Source organism: Cetorhinus maximus, chromosome 1 (assembly GCF_964194155.1).
Source record: "Cetorhinus maximus chromosome 1, sCetMax3.hap1.1, whole genome shotgun sequence".
Classification (NCBI taxonomy): Eukaryota; Metazoa; Chordata; class Chondrichthyes; order Lamniformes; family Cetorhinidae; genus Cetorhinus; species Cetorhinus maximus.
In genome coordinates, this window is record NC_135879.1 from 149,471,536 (window position 1) to 149,492,033 (window position 20,498).

Sequence of the window (20,498 nt, forward strand, 5' to 3'; positions counted from 1 at the left end):
GGAAGACTCATAGATATATGAATCAACAGTTAAGAATAAATGCCATAATTTTTTATTTTGTTTAATTAATATTTCCAAATATTTCTTGCAGTAGCTCCCTGTTTTTTAGTTAATAATGGCAACTTTCTTTTGGAGTCTTATAGCAAAGCATCTGTAAATCCTGAGAGAGGTTCCTCTGCACAATATGAATGTCACCTCTATCATTTACTGTTTACCAGTGTGAAACCAACCAAGCACCTGTATACCCTGTAATGCTGCTTACAAAAGCTACAAGCAAAAAGTCAAGGCACAGAAAGCAGACATCTGGAAATCAAGGACCATAAACAGAATAGTATAACTTATCAAACTGCTGCATTTATGAATCAATAACATTTTCAGGCATGTCAAAAACACATAGCACAACTTCAGGATATTACATAAAGGTGTTCAAAATTGCCTGTGTCAACATATAGCACAGAACATGAAATATACTTACTCATTTTAAAATATAAGTTAGCCTTTGGTGTTTGAGAAGACAATGAAAAGACACCAGGTGGCACTCTTAGAGCAGCTGTACAAAGTGGATTTGGGATGTAGCAAGCAGGGTTATAATGATACTGTACTGAATGAGATGGGAAGAACTCTGCAAAATGCCCTGTGGTGATGCACAATTGTGGCATCAGAGCTGTGTGCACAGAAGGCTTTGAGTAATCTATGTCTTAATAATGTTTTTGCTTAGACATAGAACAGTGTAAATGTGTAAAACTGTAACACAAGTTATGCTGGGTTTCATTATTCAGGCATACATTTTTATTATGTAACAGGAAATATTTCTCTTGTTTGTTTTTCCTAGCAAAATCATAAACACTTCATTATACTCAGTTTTACAATTGCATTTACAAGTGACAGAGAAAAACGTCCGTCGATAAATGGATTATAATTTAAAAAGGACACTGGACTGCAAATGATTCAAAAGACAAATTCAACCAAAAGGTTCTGAAGATGCTGTAACCTTTGTTCCATGAAGATGCTGTAACCTTTGTTCCAGGTTTTTTGTGATTGTGGATCTGAACACCTTAGCTCAAAAAATGTATTTTTTTCCGCTTGACCATTATACAGCAACAAAACTGAGTATGAGAAGCAGAGAACCACAAAAGGTGATCAAGTAAACTTCGCTGCAGAAAGTGACATGAGATTGTGCCATATTTTGGTAGCAGATTATTAGCAATATGTCACTTGAAGGAACCCTTTATGTATATATTACAATGAAACTAGAGTGAAAATTACTTCTGAATGCTTTCAATTAGAAACTAAATGATACACGATCCCTATCAGGGCCTATGCTTCACCACATGTTGTTTACTTCTGCTTGGATCTTGAATCATTCTTATCAATTTCAGTGTTCTTGATCATTTTCGCATTTTTGGCTTAACAGTAACGCCTGAATATCACATGAAAAACAAATGCATTACAAAAATAGTTTTATGTTTTAATAAGTGTTACCTGTTACATGCAGTTTTTCAACGCCAATGGCAATTTCATTTTCATCTGCAGAAAACAGTACCTTCTTGCCATCCTGTGCTTTTATTTCAAACCTTCGGCACTGGGCCTCCACAGCATTAGAACCTGGAATTAGACAAGAAACAGGAAACACATTTTATGGCAAATTATTTTTTTTGCTGATAATCACAAGAGAAAGCAAAATCACATTTATAACTTACTCTGAAACAGGTGAATTGTTTTTGTTATTTTTACTCATTGAGTTAAAAATAACAAAAACCTAAATTTAAGGTTATGGTTGTTTCTGAATTTCTAAGTTGACCTGCTATGCAAGTTATATTTATTCATGGTCTACAATACCAGGTCCATGATTCCTACTTAAATGCAACAACAAATTTCAACAGCCTTAATATCAGTTACTGGAACACAACACAAAAGACTGTCCGCCAAATAAGCATAAGAATAGGACATATTTCCTCCATTAGGCTCAGCCTCAAAACCTTCTTGCAACTCCTGCTGTGTGTCAAAAAACAAATTAAAATTGCCAAAGCTCCTGGACTAACATGAGGAGATTTTTATATTTAAAGGAAAGCTATTCTAAATTAAGTAGTAATCCTTGTACTGCTCAGGGAACTCACTATTCACAGAGATTGCTTTTGGATGTCACCATTTTCTGAGTTCCACTTGCAGATACTTCATAGTTCCTCACTTTTCGATCTCAGATATTCAAATTCAAGTCGGCAAAGCAGTTTGCATAAACATTTGCAAAAATAAAGCTGGTTTATCCCATCTTGCTTGCAAAGTTCCAGGACTTACGTGCAATACAAAAAAAATTATAATCAGGAGCAGCCCAGTACCACAGTTATTGGTGCAGTAACATAATATACCATAAATAATAAGTCATGAATACATTATGTTAAGATGCTTTATAAATTTAAATGTTTCTTTTTTCTCACTCTAGTTGAAATTGATAGGTGTAAATGGAAAACACTCAGGTGTCTTGGACAGTTACAGTAAAAGATGCTTGTAAGATTACTTGAACATAAATTGTGTGTGTATCGGCTGCTATGGCTCAGTTGGAAGCACTCTTGCCTCTGAGTCCAAAGGTTGTGGTTTCACAGCCCTCCTCCAGGATTTGAACACAACAATCTAAACTGATGTTCCAGTGCAGTACTGAGGGTGTACCGCACTGCTGGAGATGCAATTTTTCAGGTGAGATGTTAAACTGAGGCCCCATCTACCCTCTCAGGTGGACATAAAAGGTCCTATGGCACAATTATGAAGAAGAGCGGGGGAGTTTTCTCCACTATAGTATTATACTAATATTTAGTATTTATCCATTAACCAACAATGTAAAAATAGATTATCACATTATCATCACATTAGTGGGAGCTTGTCGTGCACAAAGTGGCTTCCATGTTTCCTACATTAAAACAGTGACTACACTTCAAAAAGTACTGAATTGCCTTTAAAGCACTTTGAGGCGTCTGATAGTGGTGAAAAGCACAATACAAATGCAAGTCTTTCTTAATATAATTTCACATTGTAGCTTCATTATTATATTTTACTGTTTCCCTCTACCTTTCTTCTATTCATATAATACTTCTAAAGTGTTCATTCTCTTTCCAATTCAATTATTTATTTTGTATATATTTGCTTTCAAGATGTGAACAAACTGGCAAACTTTCAAGTACATGACTCAGATTATTACTCATGTCTATGATATGTGAATGATTCACTTTTCACCCTTTCTTTGTGTAGTTTCATACCTTGCAACTAGATCAAGGTAATTCAAGGTACCCTGTAAGGTCAATCCAGCAAAACCAATTTTATAGGATTTATGTGGAAACATTCTGTTTATAAGTAGTTGGAATCATCTTATCTTATTGGGAACTAGCTTCAGACTAGTGGCAGGGATTACCACACACTGATGGTTAGACAAAAAAAGTGTATTGAGTTTGGAACACCTCTATCAACTCTTCAACCTACAGCAACCCAAGGCACAGAACTGCAGAGCAATTTCAATTCAAAGAAGCACTGTACAAGAGCTGGATCTTTATATCTTTATTCTGAGCAGTGTGCAGCTGTCTGACCTTGCTGTTTCATCTTTGCCAATGGATGTTGCACCCAATTTAGATAGGATTCAACTAATTGGCAGAAAACTCACATACGTACATAGCAACGCTGGAGATGCACAATATCGAATAATGACGCCTCCCTCAAGTTAAACTTTAATGAAGTCAATCTCCTAAATACCCAACTCCAAACTTCTTTCTGAAGAGATGATGAGACACTGATGACAAGAATATTGTATTTAACCAACTATGATTTCATGTTTGATGTAAAATTGTGAATCTAAATATATCTACATTATGCCAATATCTGGAAAAGATCCAAATAATGCAAAATTCAAAAGTTCAAATCTACAAATAGAGGGCAGGTTTTTCCAGGAAGCATCATCGCAGGCAGGATGAAAACATTTGGGTTTCCCATCCCGCCCGTGATAACACCAGCTGTTGGCAGGGCTGGAAAATTCTGGCCAGAGTAAATTAAGTAAATTATCCCAGCCAACCACCGCGCCCCCCAAACCCCAAACTATCTCCCTCACCCCTGATTACCCTCCCAACTACCTGAATACTCCCAAACTCCAACTACCCTGCTGATCCCCCTGACCACCCCAACCCTCCTGACTATCCCCCAACCCCTCACTGACTAAATGACCCCTCTGAACTATCCTGCCACCTGACCCATCCTAACTGCCCAGCACCCCCCTCACTTCCCCCCCCCCCAGCGACTCATCTTATTCCACCAACCCATCTTGCCCCTCACCCTCCTGCCCATCCTACCCACTTATCTTACATACTCACCTGGTTTCTCAAAGTGCATTCAAACACAGGGTCCTTTAAACTTAGTTGGTTTAAGAGGGCATGGCTGCATGTGCCCTGACGCTGTTGCCCTACATTGGAAGGCCTCGGGAACAAGGTACGCTGCACATTTCTCACCATTCGCAGGTCGGAAGAGTGGGCGACAAGTCTGCAACTCCCAACCTAGGTAAGTAAAAAGGAGTGGAGTGGCAATCCGAATGTGATTGCCACTCCTCAGAAATTCTGGCCCAATAAAACGCGTGATGGCAAATCAAAAAGTAAAGAATTGGCCATTATAAAGTGAACTACAATGACCATTTATCTCCAAAAAGTACTGATTTATTTGCAAAAATCGCAACCCTGCTGACATTTTGGGAGTCATCCAAGATATTCACAAGATGGATAGCTATAAGTCAGGACCAGGCTGGATGATGATTATCAGCAGCTACGCACAAATCGGCTCCTTTAAGTTATCACGCATGCGCAACCGCGCAAAAAAAAACGTTTAAAGGGCCACACGCGCAAATAAAACACTTGTGCATTCCAGAAGAAAATTAGAGGAAACAATGGTCACCAAATGCAGGAAGTTCAGCATATGCCTGTAGGAACTTCCCCACACACTGCCCATAGGAAACACTACAGCATTTTTCTTTAATTCACTGACTTTCTCTTCTCGTTCTATAAAACCACAAACTCTTCATAAAATACAGGAGCAATTTCAAAATGCAACAAACCAGGTATAGGACCCAAAACTGAGATACTAATTTTCAAAATATTCTTTTATGGGGTGTGGGTGCCACTGACAAGACCAGCATTTGTTGCCCATCCATCCCTGATTGCCCTTGAACTGAAGGCAATTAGGATTAAGGCAGCTAAGAGTCAACCACATTGCTGTGGGTCTGAAGTCACATGTCACATCCAGCAGACTAGGTAAGGACAGCAGGTTTCCTTCCCTAAAGGACATGAGTGAACCAGGTGGGTTTTTACCACAATCAATTATAGTTCATGGTCACCATCACTGAAAATGGCTTTATATTCCAGATTTGTATTAATTAAATTTAAAGTCCACCATGTGAGTTTTGAACCCATGTCCCAAGAGAATTAGGCTGCACCTCAGGATTGCAAGCCCAGTGACGTTACCACAACACCACGAGTTCCCCGTATTTCCATACAGCACCAATAGACAGCAAAGGAAGGCCTCAGAAAATGTGTAGGAGAACTGATATGGAAACAGGGTGTTGAAACTTCCAAGTTGTTAACCAAATAGTTCAATGATTTTGATTTGATACCATCATATGATTTGTGAACATACACCCCGAGTCTTCCTGTGCCAACACCCCCTTTAAAATGTAACCATTTAGTACATTGCTGCTCCTCATTTTTTTCTTTTTGATACCTTTACTTCACACTTTTGTGCATTAAATTTCATCCATCTTGTGGTTTGTTGATTTTTTTTATTCATTCACGAGATGTGGGCTTCACTGACTGGGCCAGCATTCATTCCCCATCCCTAGTTGCCCTTGAGAAGGTGATGATGAGCTGCCTTTTTGAACCGCTGCAGTCCATGAGGCCTAGGTACATATTCCTGACTTGTGCCTTGTAGATGGTAGAAACAGGAGGCGAGTTACTAGTCGCACAATTCTTAGTCTCCGACCTGCTCTTGTAGCCATAGTATTTATATGGCTAGTCCAGTTCAGTTTCTGGTCAATTTGATAGTGGAGGATTCAGTGATGGTAATGCCATTGAATGTCACGTGGCAATGGTTTGATTCTCTCTTGTTGGAGATGGCCATTGCCTGATACTTGTGTGGTGTGAGTCTTACTTGCCACTTGTTAGCCCAAGCCTGGGTATTATCCAGGTCTTGCTGCATTTGGACATGGACTGCTTCAGTATCTGAGGAGTCACAAATGGTGCTGAACACTGTGAAATCACCAGCGAACATTCCCACTTCTGACCTTATGATGGAAGGAAGGTCATTGATGAAGCAGGTGAAGATGGTTGGGCTGAGGACACTACCCTGAGGAACTTCTGCAGTGATGTCCTGGAGCCGAGATGACTGACCTCTAACAACCACAACCATCTTCCTTTGTGCTAGGTGTGACTCTAACCAGCAGACAGTTTTCCTCCAATTCCCATTGACTCCTGTTTTGCTAGGGCTCCTTGATGCCACACTCGATCTTGATGCTGAGGGCAGTCACTCTCACCTCACCTTGGATGTTCAGCTCTTTGAACCAAGGTTGTAATGAGCTCAGGAGCTGAGTGGCCCTGGTGGAACCCAAACTGGGTGTCAGTGAGCAGGTTTTTGCAAACCAAGTGCTGCTTGATAGCACTGTTGTTGACCCCTTCCATTGCTTTACTGATGATCGAGAGTAGACTGATGGGGCAGTAATTGGCCGGGTTGGATTTGTCCTGCTTTTTGTGTACAGGGCATACCTGGGCAATTCTCCACATAGCCAGGTAGATGCCAGTGTTGTAGCTGTACTGGAACAGCTTACTAGGGACACGGCAAGTTCTGGAGCAGAAGTCTTCATTACTTTTGCCGGAATATTATCAGGGCCCATAGCCTTTGCACTAACCACTACCTTCAGCCGTTTCTTGATATCACGTGGAGTGAATCGAATTGTCTGAAGACTGACATCTGTGATGCTGGGGATCTCCGGAGGAGGCCGAGATGGATCATCCACTCAGCGCTTCTGGCTGAAGATTGTAACAAATTCTTCGGCCTTATCTTTGGCACTAATGTGCTGGGCTCCTCCACCATTGAGGATGGGGATATTTGTGGAGCCTCCTCCTCCAGTGAGTTCTTTAATTGTCCACCACCATTCACAACTAGATGTGGCAGGACTACAGAGCTTAGATCTGATCTGTTGGTTGTGGGATCATTTAGCTCTGTCTATCACTTGCTGCTTATGCTGTTAGGCACGCAAGTAGTCCTGTGTTATAGCTTCACCAGGTCGACACCTCATTTTTAAGTTTTTCTGATGCTGCTCCTGCCATGTCCTCCTGTACTCTTTTTTGAACCCCTGGCTTGATCGTAATGGTAGAGTGGGGCATATGCCGGGCCATGAGGTTACCGATTGCGTTCGAGCACAATTCTGCTGCTGCTGATGGCCCACAGTGCCTCATGGATGCCCAGTCTTGAGTTGCTAAATCTGTTCGCAATCTATCTCATTTAGCACGGTGGTAATGCCACACAACAAGATGAAGAGTATCACAGAATCACAGAATCACACAGTGCAGAAGAGGCTCTTCGGCCCATCGAGTCTGCACCGACACGTGAGAAACACCTGACCTACCTACCTAATCCCATTTACCAGCACGTGGCCCATTGAATGTTATGACATGCCAAGTGCTCCTCCAGGTGCTTTTTAAAGGATGTGAGGCAACCCGCCTCCACCACCCTCCCAGGCAGCGCATTCCAGACCGTCACCACCCTCTGGGTAAAAATGTTTTTCCTCACATCCCCCCTAAACCTCCTGCCCTTTACCTTGAACTTGTGTCCCCTCGTGACTGACCCTTACTAAGGGGAACAGCTGCTCCCTATCCACCCTGACCATGCCCCTCATAATCTTGTACACCTCGATCAGGTTGCCCCTCAGTCTTCTCTGATCCAACTAAAACAATCCAAGTCTATCCAACCTCTCTTCATAACTTAAATGTTTCATTCCAGGCAACATCCTGGTGAATCTCCTCTGCAAACCCTCCAGTGCAATCACATCCTTCCTATAATGTGGTGACCAGAATTGCACACAGTACTCCAGCTGTATCCTCAATGTGAAGGTGGGTCTTTGTCTCTGCAAGGACTGTGCGGTGGTCACTCCTACCAATACTGTCATGGGCGGATGCGTCTGTGACAGGCAGGTTGGCGAGGATGAGGCCAAGTATGTTTTTCCTGCTATTCTATGTCCTCCTGAAGTCTGCTACTATCCTCCTCAAGGTTTACAACATTTGTGCACTTTGTATCATTCATTTACTTTGAAATTACAAAAATTTGAAACCATACCCAAGTTCAGGTCATTAATAGATTTCAAAAAGAGTAATGGTCCAAATACTGAGCCCTGGAAATCATCACTATTTACTACCTTGCAATCTTGAAAACAATTGCTCACTAGGGCCCTTTTTAATCCCATGGACTTCAATTTTGCTAACAAATCTGTTAGGCGGCAATTTATCAAATGTCTTTTGTGTAATTTGAGATTCAAGTACACGAACTGCAAGAAGATTTTAAAGCAGGGATTATTCATTCCACTGGCATCAGATCTTTATAAACATTAATGAAGAGCTGAGTTCAGAGGAATTAACTATTTACAATGGACATTCACAGCCGATGCTCCAGATCCACCAGATCCACCATCAAGAGCTTAACTCCTGATCTCTAATCAGCCAGGTTGCAGAGTTTTTTTATTCATTCATGGGATGTGGGCATCGCTGGAAATCCCAGCATTTATTGCCCATTCCTAATTGCCCTTGAGAAAGTGATTTCAGAGGGTAGTTAAGAGTCAAGCACATTGAGTGGGTCTGGAGTCACATGTAGGCCAGACCAGGTAAGCTTAAGCAGATTTCTTTCCCTAAAGGACATCACAGTTGGTGGAGCTCCCACTGCTAACTTCCTGTGACCACATGACTCAGATTACCTTGTCTCCCAGACACGAACAGGATCTTCCTCTCCTCATGGCTTCTCAACCTCAGCTTGCCTGCTCCACTGCCACTACTCGGGTCACTAGCCACCATCAGAGGTTTTGGTGGGCCCTATTCATGGCCTTGGCTCCTCAATGCTGCGACACACCAGTCTTGAACTTCTGCTCCAGTTCTTTGCTGCTGCCCTGCTCTCCCTCGCCCTCGCCACGAGTTTCCAAGGTCCGCCCCCTCCTGCTTCAGCAAGGGCTCCAGACTCATGCTCCACCCCCAGCCTGCTGAGGGCTTCGCCTCTTGTCCTGAGGGGGCCCCTAGGGCCAAGCAATTCCCCACCCCGACATCTTCTGGGCCAATGGCCTCTGCTGGCAGGGACCTGGTGCTCCCAGCATCCGGCCCCACTTCAAAGTCAGAGTTCAGGAAACCAAGGTCCTGCTGACCTTTGCTGCTACATTTGAAATTCTATATACAACACAGCAACAACACTGACTTCATCAACCTCCCTGTTGCTTCATCAAAGGACTCAGTCAGGCTAATCAGATAATCATGTTCTTCCAAGTATCTTGGATTATTGTCTCCAGAAGGTCCCCCATCATTGATGTTAGGCTCACTAACTGGTAAATTACTTGTTTTTTCTTCTCACCCTTTTTGAACAGGGTGCCTCAGTCCACTGGTCCTACTCCTGTTTCCAAGGGGCTTTAAAAGTTTGTGGTCATTAATCGGCCCCACCTTTCTTTGACTATTCTCTTAATATGTATTAGTTTATAAAAGGCTTCAGTGTTCTTTTTAATGTTACCCGGTAATCTTTTCTCATATAATCTCTTTGCATTTTTTATTTTCTTCATCAGTCTTCCTTCGTACTTTGTGTATTTATTCACTACTGTATTATGGAGCTGACTTTTATCATAAGCCTCCATTTGCTGTTAAATTTTAACCTCCATTTCTTTAGCCATCCAGGGAGCTCTAGCTTTTGATGTCCTTCATTGGAATCTATCTATACTGTTCCTAAATATATCCTTTTTGAAGGCCTCCCATTGCTCATTTGCTGTTTTATCTGCCAATCTTGGTTTCCAATCCATCTGAGCCAGATGCCTTTTCATCTCACTGAAATAAGAGCCTTCCCTGTGGAGTATTTTCTCATTTAACTTTTCCCGCGTCCTTTTCTGTAACTACTCCAAATGTTCCAATAACTTTGTTAAATTATCTAATATTCAAATTTACATTGAATGAAATCATTAAAAAAAGATTGATTTGAAAGGCTGTGTAAATTTTTGCTAGAATTCTGTGGTGTAAGTTTGAACTGGATGATGCAGTGTGTCAGCTATTCTTTCACCTCGGAAAGCTACCTTTCAATGCAGCACAGACTGTGGGTCCATAATTTCACACAAACTGGCAATCTCGCCTAAAGGGGACATAGGCAATATTTCCTTTAAAATATCATTGTTGAGCGCGGTCAATTTTTTCAATGCTTTGGCATCTTTAAATGTTTTAAATGCCACACTTCTGATGGTGTTGCCACCACAGAGGAAAATCCTGGCCTATTTACTTGACTATAGTCAAATATATCATAATTATATACACTTGCCCATAACACAGAAAAGCATCTCAAGGTGCTTCACAGAGGAAAAACAGACATCAATCCAAAGGAGGCAAGATTAGATTGGGTGACCTAAAGCATGGTCAAGGAGGTAGTTACCTAACAGCATTGTGGGAGCAACTTCATCACCATAGACTGCAGCAGTTCAACATGAAAGCCCCCAACCATCTTCTCAAGGGCATCTAGGGATGGGCAACAAATACTGGCCTTGCAATGAGATGAAGAAATTATATGCTCCCTGGAGTTCAAGTTGATAGATTGTAAACACACAGTTGTTCACAACTCCTTCAATAATGCAGCAGGACTTGGATAGCATCCAAGCTTGAGCTGATAAGTGGCAGGTAGCATTTGCTCCACAGGAGTACGAGGTAACAATTATCTTGAACAAGAGAAAACCAGCCATCTCCATCAGATCTTCAACAACAGTACTATCGCTGTGTTTGCCAAGAATATTGGAGGTCTCCACTGACCAGAAACTAACCTGGACCAGCTATATTAGCTCTGTAACTGCAAAAGTAAGACTGACAATGGGTATGCTGGAATGAATTGCTCAGCAGCTTAACCCTTGTAGGGTAATAGAAGACTTATCAGTTGCCTGGATGGGTATGATCACAAGAACGAGAAAATCTATATCATTCAGGAAGAAGCAATTTGAATCATTGTCCACCACACCCCACCCCTAGCCCCACCCCGGCCACTGGACCACTGGACCCAATATCCACGCCGCCCTCCATCACCAGTGCACTCTGGCTGCAGTGTGTATGAAATTTAGGATGCAACTGCAGCAACACACCAGGATTACTTTGACAGTACCTCCCAGCCACATGACCTCTATCCCTGAGAAGGGCAAGAGAAACATAACTGTGAGAAAATAATCATGCCCAAGTTTCCATCAAGTCACATATTGTCTTGCCTTAGACATATATACACATTGAATTGGGTTTCTGTCTATTCTTCTCTCTTTTCTTCCCCAGCTCAACAAAGTATTTCATTCTTTCTGCCTCTCTCGTCAACCAGATCTCCACGAGGATACTTTTCCCCTGGTCTACACTTTCTCCCTTTCACTTGATCCCTTCCTCCTTCATGTTCCCTTGCTTCTTCCTCCTTCTGTCATGTTTATTTTCCACTCAACCTTAAGTTCTTTTTTTCAAACTATACTTCTTTCCTCTCATTTATTTTCACCTTTCCAGTTTCCCTCATTCTTACTTTTGAGTTGTCTCTCTCACCTGTTTGCATTTCAAACAAGGGAGGGATATCAGATCATGCAAAAAAATAAGTATTGGGTGTGTATAATGCACAAGGAAGATTAGGAGAGAATGTGCATGGTAGTATCATTGGGAAATATTCTAGGATTTGTAATCCTGTTTGGGTCAATCGCATTAAATAGAAATTACAACACTGAAACAAGCCATTTGGCCAATTGGTCCACTTTATCGTTTATCCTCCACACACACGCTGATCCTATTGCCAATGGCAATATTGCCAATGGCAATAGGATCACTGCATCCTGCAGATTTATTTTTTGCTGGAATGTGACTGAGGGGAAAATTGAAACTGGGCAGAGCACTTTTGCTTTTTATTCACTCATCAGCTCTGAGCATGCTGGCAAGGACAGCATTTATAGGCAAGTTTTAATTGTCTTTGAGAAGCCTTCTTGAACCACTGCAATACACCTACAGTGCTGTTAGAGAGGAAGTTCCAGGATTTGGACCCTGCAACACTTAGGGTAATGTCTCTAGACCTAGCCATCTTCAGCTGCTTCATCAATGACCTTTCCTTCATCATGAGGTGAGAAGTGGGGATGTTTGCTGATGATTGCACAATGTTCAGCACCATTCATGATTCCTCAGACACTGAAATAGTCCGTGTCCAAATGAAGCAAGGCTTGAACAACATTCAGGCAAGGGCTGATAAGTAACGTTCACAGCTCACAAGTGCCAGGTAATTAAGAGAGAATCTAACCATCTCCCCTTGACATTCAACGGCATTGCCATTGCTGAATGCCCCACTATCAACATCCTGGGAATTCTGCAGCAAGTAGCTCACCTCCTGACTCTGAAAAGCCTGTCCACTATCTACAAGGCACAAGTCAAGAGTATGATGAGGTACTCTCGACGTAAAGTGAAACTCCAATCACAATCAAGGAGCTCGATATCATGCAGGACAAAGCAGCCAGCTTGATCGACACCCCATCTGCCACCAGGAACATCCGCTCCTTCCACCACCAATGCACAGTGGCAGCAGTGTGTACAATATACAAGATACACTGCAGCGACTGGCCAAGGCTCCTTCAACAAAACCTTCCAAACACATGACCTCTATCATCTAGAAGGACAAAGGCAGCATACACATAGGAACAACACCACCTGCAAGTTCCCCTCCAAGTCACACACCATCTAAACTTGGAACTATATTTTTTTATACTCATTCACAGGATGTGGGTATCACATGCTAGGCCAGCATTTATTGCTTCTCCCTAATTGCCCTTGAGAAGGTGGTGGTGAGAAGGAGATGCATTCTTGAACTGCTGCAGCCATGTGGTGTAGGTGCACCCACAGTGCTTTGAGGGAGGCAGTTCCAGGATTTTGACCCAGCGGCAGTGAAGGAACAGCGAGCGATATGTTTGCAAGTCAGGATGGTGAATGGATTAGAGGGGAACTTCCTGGTGGTGGTGTTCCCACGTATCTGCTGCCCTTGTCCTTCTAGATGGTAGTGGTCATGGGTTTGGAAGGTGCTGTCCAAGGAGGCTTGGTGAGTTCCTGCAGTGCATCTTGTACAAGGTACACACTGCTGCTACTGTGCGTTGGTTGTGGAGAGAGTGAATGTTTGTGGATGGGGTGCCAATCAAATGGGCTGCTTTATCCTGGATGGTGTCAAGCTTCTTGACTGTTGTTGGAGCTGCACTCATCAAGGCAAGTAGAAATTAATCCATCACACTCCTGACTTGTGCCTTGTAGATGATAGATTGGCTTTGGGGAGTCAGGAGGTAAGTATATCACCATTCCTTCACTGTTGTTGGGTCAGCCTGGAACTTCCTTCCTAACAGCACTATGCCAGATGGACTGCAGCAGTTCAAGATGGTTTACTACCAACTTCTCAAGATCCATTATGGATGAACAACAAATGCTGGCCTTTCCAGCGAGGCTCACATCCCATGAAAGAATAAAAAAATTATATTTTCAAGTCAGGATGTTGTGCGACTTGGAGGGGAACTTGCAGGTGGTAGTGTTCCCATGCGCCTGCTGTCCTTATCCTTCTAGGCAGTACAGGTCATGGGTTTGGGAAGTTCCTTTGAAAGAACCTTGGCGAGTTGCTGCAGTACACTTTGTAAATGGCACATATTGCTTTCACTGTGTGCTGGTAGTGGAGAGAGTAAGGTGGTGGATAAGTTGCCAATCAAGCAGACTGTTTTGTTCTAAAAATATCCAGATCCTTTAGTGTTGTTAGAACAGCACCCATCCAGTCAAATAAAGAGTGTTTCACTGATGACTTACACCTTGTAGATGGTGGACAGGCTTTAGCAAGTTGGGAAATGAGTTACTTGCTGCAGAATTCCCAGCCTCTGAGCTGCTATTGCATAAATGGTGAATAATGAAATCAGCCAATAGTCAGTTAGAGGCAAGAAAAATATCGGGACCTAAAGAGGAAGGAAAAAAATGTTGATAGACTTGACACAATTACAGTCTCAATAAATGTGATAGATAATGAATACTTTATTAAGGTATCATTTAACTTCTTAAAAATGGATTGATTCCTGTGGTTCTTATTTCTCAGTTATCCATCTCTTAACAACTTCAGAATCACTAACTGAATCTTTTCATAACATTGTTTTACTTAGACACTTAATTATATTAAAAGATTGAATTAATTTTAGTTTTGACTTTTGTGAACGTTTTGTATCAAGTTATCAGTGGTGGCTCACTTAGCAGCACTCTTGCTGCTGAATTACAAGGTTCTGGGTTCAAAGCCTAGTCCAGGAAATGAGCATTAAATTCAAGGCTGATGCTCCAGTGCAGTACTGAGGAAGTGCTGCACTATCAGAGGTGCCGTCTGCCGAATGAGATGTTAAACTGGGGCACTGCCTGCTCTCTCAGGTGAACAGGGGAGATCCCATGGCACTATTCAAAGAACAGGGGAGTTTTCACTGGTGTCCTGGCCAAAATTTATCCTTCAATCAACGTCACAAAAACAGGCTACCTGGTCATTATCACATTGCTGTTTGCGGGAGTTTGCTGTGTACAAATTGGCTGCTGTGTTTGCTACATTAAAATAATGACTACACTTCAAAAGTATTCATTGGTTGAAATATCCAGTGGTCTTGAAAGGTGTGACATAAATGCAAGGTTTTCCTTTCTTCATAACTGCAGAGCAAGAATGCTAAAGGGGATCATTTAGAGGCTACCACTCTGCCTCCTCCGACTTGGTATTGAAAGCTTGGATATTATAAATGTGTTATTTGACTTTTCTTCCCTTCTGCTTCAGAATTGATGCCTTTTACAGCTGTTTTGAAGCCGTCTTCCTGCCTTTATAATTCAACTTCCACTGTAAATGAAATTGAGCGCCACAAACCAGAGATGCTTTTTGATCTTCATTAAATAGCAAAATGAAATGGTCTACAGCTTGTGAGCTGTCTCTTTATTGCATATTTGTGTAAAATCTAATTAATAATTCATTTTTGTTCAGCTGCTCTAAAGTGATTTCTCACAGGAAATCCATAAGTAATAGCTTACTGAGATAACTATTTTATTAGAAGCAATTCTGTTCACAGTGGTGGAATAAAAATGTTAATCACCATTTACCAAAAATCAGGGAATGAAGTGCAGTTTAATAATGGCTTACAATCTGGGGCAATGGAATGGAGGATGCATTATCAAGTGATTATTTCTTATAGCCATGTCTTATCAGAACAGCATCAATTGTGTTCTTGCATGCCACATGCACTTTCAAATAAAGCAAGGCTGACTGTGCTGAATTAAAAACTTGGCTTAATACAATTATTGCCAATATTACATATAAAAGCCTCATTATAATCTACATAAATGTTTAACCTCTTCAGATTACCCTACATTAAATTAATGCCAAAAATGTAATAGTAACTCAAAATTGAACAGTTATTTTTCATTTACAAACCTCGAACTGAAGGCCAAGGTCCTGTTGATCGTGCAACCAGCTGCACAATATTATTAATTCAATGTCTTAGTTCTTTAAATAGAATTACTTTGATACCTCATTCTCAGAGTAACCACCTGCATCTGCAGTGATAAGAAGGATAATTAATGCCACCACCATGAAATGGAAAAGATTCCCTTTAATCCTAACAAGCTGTCCAACTTTAAACAAGTCCACATTATGAGCGTACTGTTTGGAATATAGTCATCATCTTAAAGAAAGTCAGTAAAGAAAATTCAAAAACATGCTTACAGTTCAATGTCCTATTGATAATTTCTGAATGGCTTTTAATTTAAATTTTAAGAAATGAAAACAATAGAATACTTCCATTATTGGTATGTCTAACAATGCACCATTATTAGTTAACAATTGCATTCAAGGTACCCTGGTTTTTAAAGCATGCAATAGATTTATATTGCTCTTTTTTAATTTCAATATGATAATGGGATTTCCGCTTCCAAGCATTTTATATGTGTGATAACAAGAATGCTGTCTGAATCACTGCTATAGTTTAAATAGCAAACATGGAAACATTTTTAGAGCAAAAGATTGAGTAGGGCACAGAACTTCCTTATTTGAGGAGCAGAAGAGAACACGTCATATATCAAGTCTATTACTTTTTTCCCCCTTCTTTCAGTGGCATTTCTCTCTTTCCCTTTTAATCTTACCCTTTTGTTCTCATCATTGTCATATAGTCATAATTTTCTGGAGCTTGCGAATATGTTGGATTTATAAATCAAAATATGCATCAGGTCCAGTTACTTGCGAATTTTGTCTGATTGTCTCCATGTTGGGAATGCATTTTCCTTAAAGGTCTATCTAAAGGCACATCACCATGGCTTTCTCGCAGATACTTTAGCTATTTTGTCACCATTTTGATCTTTTCATTGCCACTTAATCAAATTAATTTTTTTACACTATTATCCATCAAGTTTCATCTCTTTTCAGATCAGTTAGCTCATGATTCTGACAATTAAATCCTTAATGATAAATGTGTAGGAGAAAGCATTAATAGAAGGGATATGCTAATGTGTGACGTATATGATGAAGTGTCATGGTCAACAGTCAGTCATGTGTTAGACTCCATGGAGAGATGTTGGCACACCATGCCTAGGAGCAACATGCCAACTTTGTAACCTGTTTGGATGTAGTACTAATAAACAAGTGTTAAGCAAGTACCAGAATATGATGACAGTGTCCAATAACCAAGAACCACACCTAGAGTCCTCAGACAAAAAGGACCATCTCAGAACATGGTGGCAGCAGTGGAGACATCAATGTAAAAATTGCATTGGTGTTAACAACAGAACCACAGAGTGAAGAAAAACTTGGTAGTGGCTCTTACTTATGGCTCGACAGAAGGATATGGCAAACTGGAGAGAGGTAACAATGACTGTACCCGGGAAGCAGTCCCTGTCACTACCCCACCTGTTTGACGAGGGCCTGCAGAGAGGCCAGAAGTGGGAGTTATGGAAACACCATTTCTTTTGAAATCAAGCAGCATTAGTTCCTTTCTTTATGCTGTAGGTCCAGTGGCAGATGATGTTCTTCTGAGGTAGGGTGTGGAGGAGTCCACCACGGACTTTGAAACTATTCTCAAAGCCTTTGACACCTATTTTAGTTCAAAGCGAAACTTAGTAATAGAACAAGCATGTTTTAACCAAAGGTCACAATGACCTGGAGAATCAACTAAATTTCTCACTGACCTCCATGACCTAGCTAGTTCTTCCAGATGAGGGGCACGGAAGGACAAGCTCATTCCTAATCGCATAGCTGTGGGTGTCTGAGACTAAAAACTCTCCTACTTTCTGCAGACTAAAGATAACCTTACTTTAGATCAAGCGGTCCGGTATGCAAGGCGGGCCGAGCTTAGCGAGTTTAATCAGGCTATAACTTGGCGCTACTCAGAGGATTCACATGACTCCATTGATTGGGTAGGCCCACAGGCAGTGGCCCCACCAATAAGAAAGCCTGCCAAACCGGGTGAAAGGGTGGGAGATTCTACAGCAGCAGCAATTTTGAGAAGCTTGCATTGTGGCCCAAAGAGCCACCATAGACATTAGGACTACCCAGTAGGGGGTGTGGAACACTTCCAGTGTGGCAAAACTGGACATTTCAAGCATTTCTGCAAATCCAACAACTTTAATAGAGATAGAAAACAATAAATTATTCATGAAACACCTTCCATCTAAGAAACTGGAAATCAATACAAAGACAAAATTACAGAGTTCCTAGGGGAAGTTAATAGCCTTAGTCCAGACTATTGGTCAATCACAGTGCAAGTTAAAGGTTTTGATACCACCTTTAAGATTGATACTGGAGCAGACATTAACATATTAGCAGACGATCTCGACTGGCTTTAGCCAATACCCCTCCATCAATCAGACATCAAACTACAAGGATCAAGTGGCACAGCTCTTCCAATTAAAGGCAGGGTTTTTGCTCCTCTTTGTTACAAGGGGTGGCAGATCATTTATTCTCTCTATGTTGTCCACAATCAATGCAGGTCCGTATTGAGTGGCGATGTTGACATAGTTCTAGGAATCCTGAAAAAAACAGATGATGCCCAGCATTTGAACAACTCAATGTTGTTTAAGGAACAATCTTAAACCTTTTATTTAGAACCAGTGGAATTTCAGCCTAAGGAAGTTGAGAAAATTGATTCATTCCGCACCAAGTTCCTTTCTTTCACAGAGACTCCATCCAGTAGACCCCGACCAGAGATTGAAGTTTTAAATCCTTCAGTTCTTCATGAAGTTAAACCAGAGGTCGTGGATACTGAAGGCATTGCAGCAGACGGTGATCATTTGCATGAAGTCCTGCTGGACCTGAATTGGCTCTTTCCAGAAAAAAGTGATGAGGAAGAATCTGTTAGGAACATAAGAACAGGAGAAGGCTATTCAGCCTGCTCAGCCTACTCCGCCATTCAATACGATCATGGCTGATCGAACACTTCAATGCCTTTAATCCACACTATCCCCATAACCCTTTATGTTATTGTTAATAAGAAACCTATCAATCTCTACCTTAAACATACTCAATGCCTGAGTTTCCACGGCCCTCTGAATAAAGAAATTTCTCCTCAGCTCAGTCCTAAGTGGCTTCCCTCTTATTTTGAAATTGTATCCTCTGGTCGTAGACTCCCCAGCCAGGGGAAACATCTTACATCCATCTACCCTGTCTATTCCTTTAAATATTTTGTAGGTTTCAATGAGATCACCTTTCATTCATCGAGACTTTAGAGAACACAAGCCCAATTTTCCCAATCTCTCTTCATAAGACAGTCCCGCCATCCCCGGAACAAGTCTGGTGAACCTTCATTGCATTCCCTCTATGGAAATAATATCCTTTCTGAGGTAAGGGGACCAAAACTGCAGGTGCAAGTACTCCAGGTGCAGTCTAACCAAGCTTCTATACAATTGAAGCAAGACTTCATTATTCCTGTACTCAAGTCCTCTTGTGATAAAGGCTAACATTCCATTAGCCTTCCTAATTGCCTGCTGCACCTGCATGTTAGCTTTCAGTGACTTATGGACAAGGACACCTAGGTCCCTTTGTACATCTACACTTCCTAATCTCTTACCATTTAGGAAATACTTTGTTGCAGCACTGAGTGATCTGTTGGAGGATGAGGCCCTCGAGGTAAGTCCATCTTTCCAATTGATAAATGCACCATATTAAGTCCTCTGTTGTCTTTTGTGGGGTCTGTTGTGTTTCTAGTGGCTGAGCAGCATTCAAATCTTTGTTCCACTGAACCTACCAATGCATTAACTAGTCCATCTCTTGTTGTCCATGAAGAGTCTTCCAAAGACAATACTTTGCCTGAGTCCATGGTAGAGTCCATAGAAGATCACACTGCCAAAGAGATGGTAGTTTCCGGGAGGTAAAAGTCAAGTGAAACCCATAATTCAGCTGAAAATCTTCTTCCCTCACCTGAATGCATGGCACCTCAAACTTGAGGTCCAACAGGCGACCCTCACGAGCGCTGTGAAACGTTACTGTGCACTTACCTTCAAGTTACCCTCAAAGTGGAGCTTGCCAGATGCACGCCTTATAAATGCTGTTGTGAAATATGTTAGCGTGATTGCTGGGATAATCCAGCGTGGTGGGATGAATCCGGCGAGCTGGGCTTATAATGATATACATATGAAGTTCCTGATGCACAGCGGCAGGAATCATGGCCCGCCATTATGCCTGACGCCAGTGATCACGGAAAATTCTGCCCTATGTCTTTAACTATTTATATTGCACAGAAACTACAGCAGAATCTTTAGCACTTCTGAAGCTGCAGAATCCTATGCCGCAATCGTGTCCGAGTTATTCATCTACAGGAAATTCAGCTTCATTTTGTTATTGAAATTCATCCTATTACAGGACATGGTGCTGTCTTGTCTCCTTATCCTCAGCAATCATTCCCACTGCCCAGAGCAAAGCAGCCTCACTTAGAGAAATGTGTAACTTTCTTACCACTGCCTTAGAAAGTAAACAGTCCTTCTGAAATTTGATTGAGAAATCAGCTCTTCTATTTCTGAAAGGCTTACAGGAATTTTCCTTGACCAGATTCGTGGGAATCTCAGATCTTCAATACCTTATCTGTCTTCGATGCAGTGGTGAATGATATGGCTGTGACAGGCTTCCCTGGAGTTGAAGATCAATTGCCTTCTAAAGGTCTTTGCTTGTGTGCTTCAAGGGAGAAAACAGTTCCTCAGAGAGTGCTGATTTCTTCTCTTCTACCCCAAAGGTTCATGCCCTTCAGT

The 20,498-nt window shown here is 41.6% G+C and overlaps 1 protein-coding gene across 1 annotated transcript in view; it reads right to left on the reverse strand.

The window, feature by feature from the left end:
* sgcz (sarcoglycan zeta) overlaps window positions 1-20,498 on the reverse strand; it is a 615,676-nt gene that overhangs the window by 121,096 nt on the left and 474,082 nt on the right. Inside the window, exon 4 of the mRNA XM_078531663.1 lies at window positions 1,483-1,605. Coding sequence (XP_078387789.1) covers window positions 1,483-1,605 — 123 coding nt within the window. The remainder of the gene's footprint in view (window positions 1-1,482; window positions 1,606-20,498) is intronic.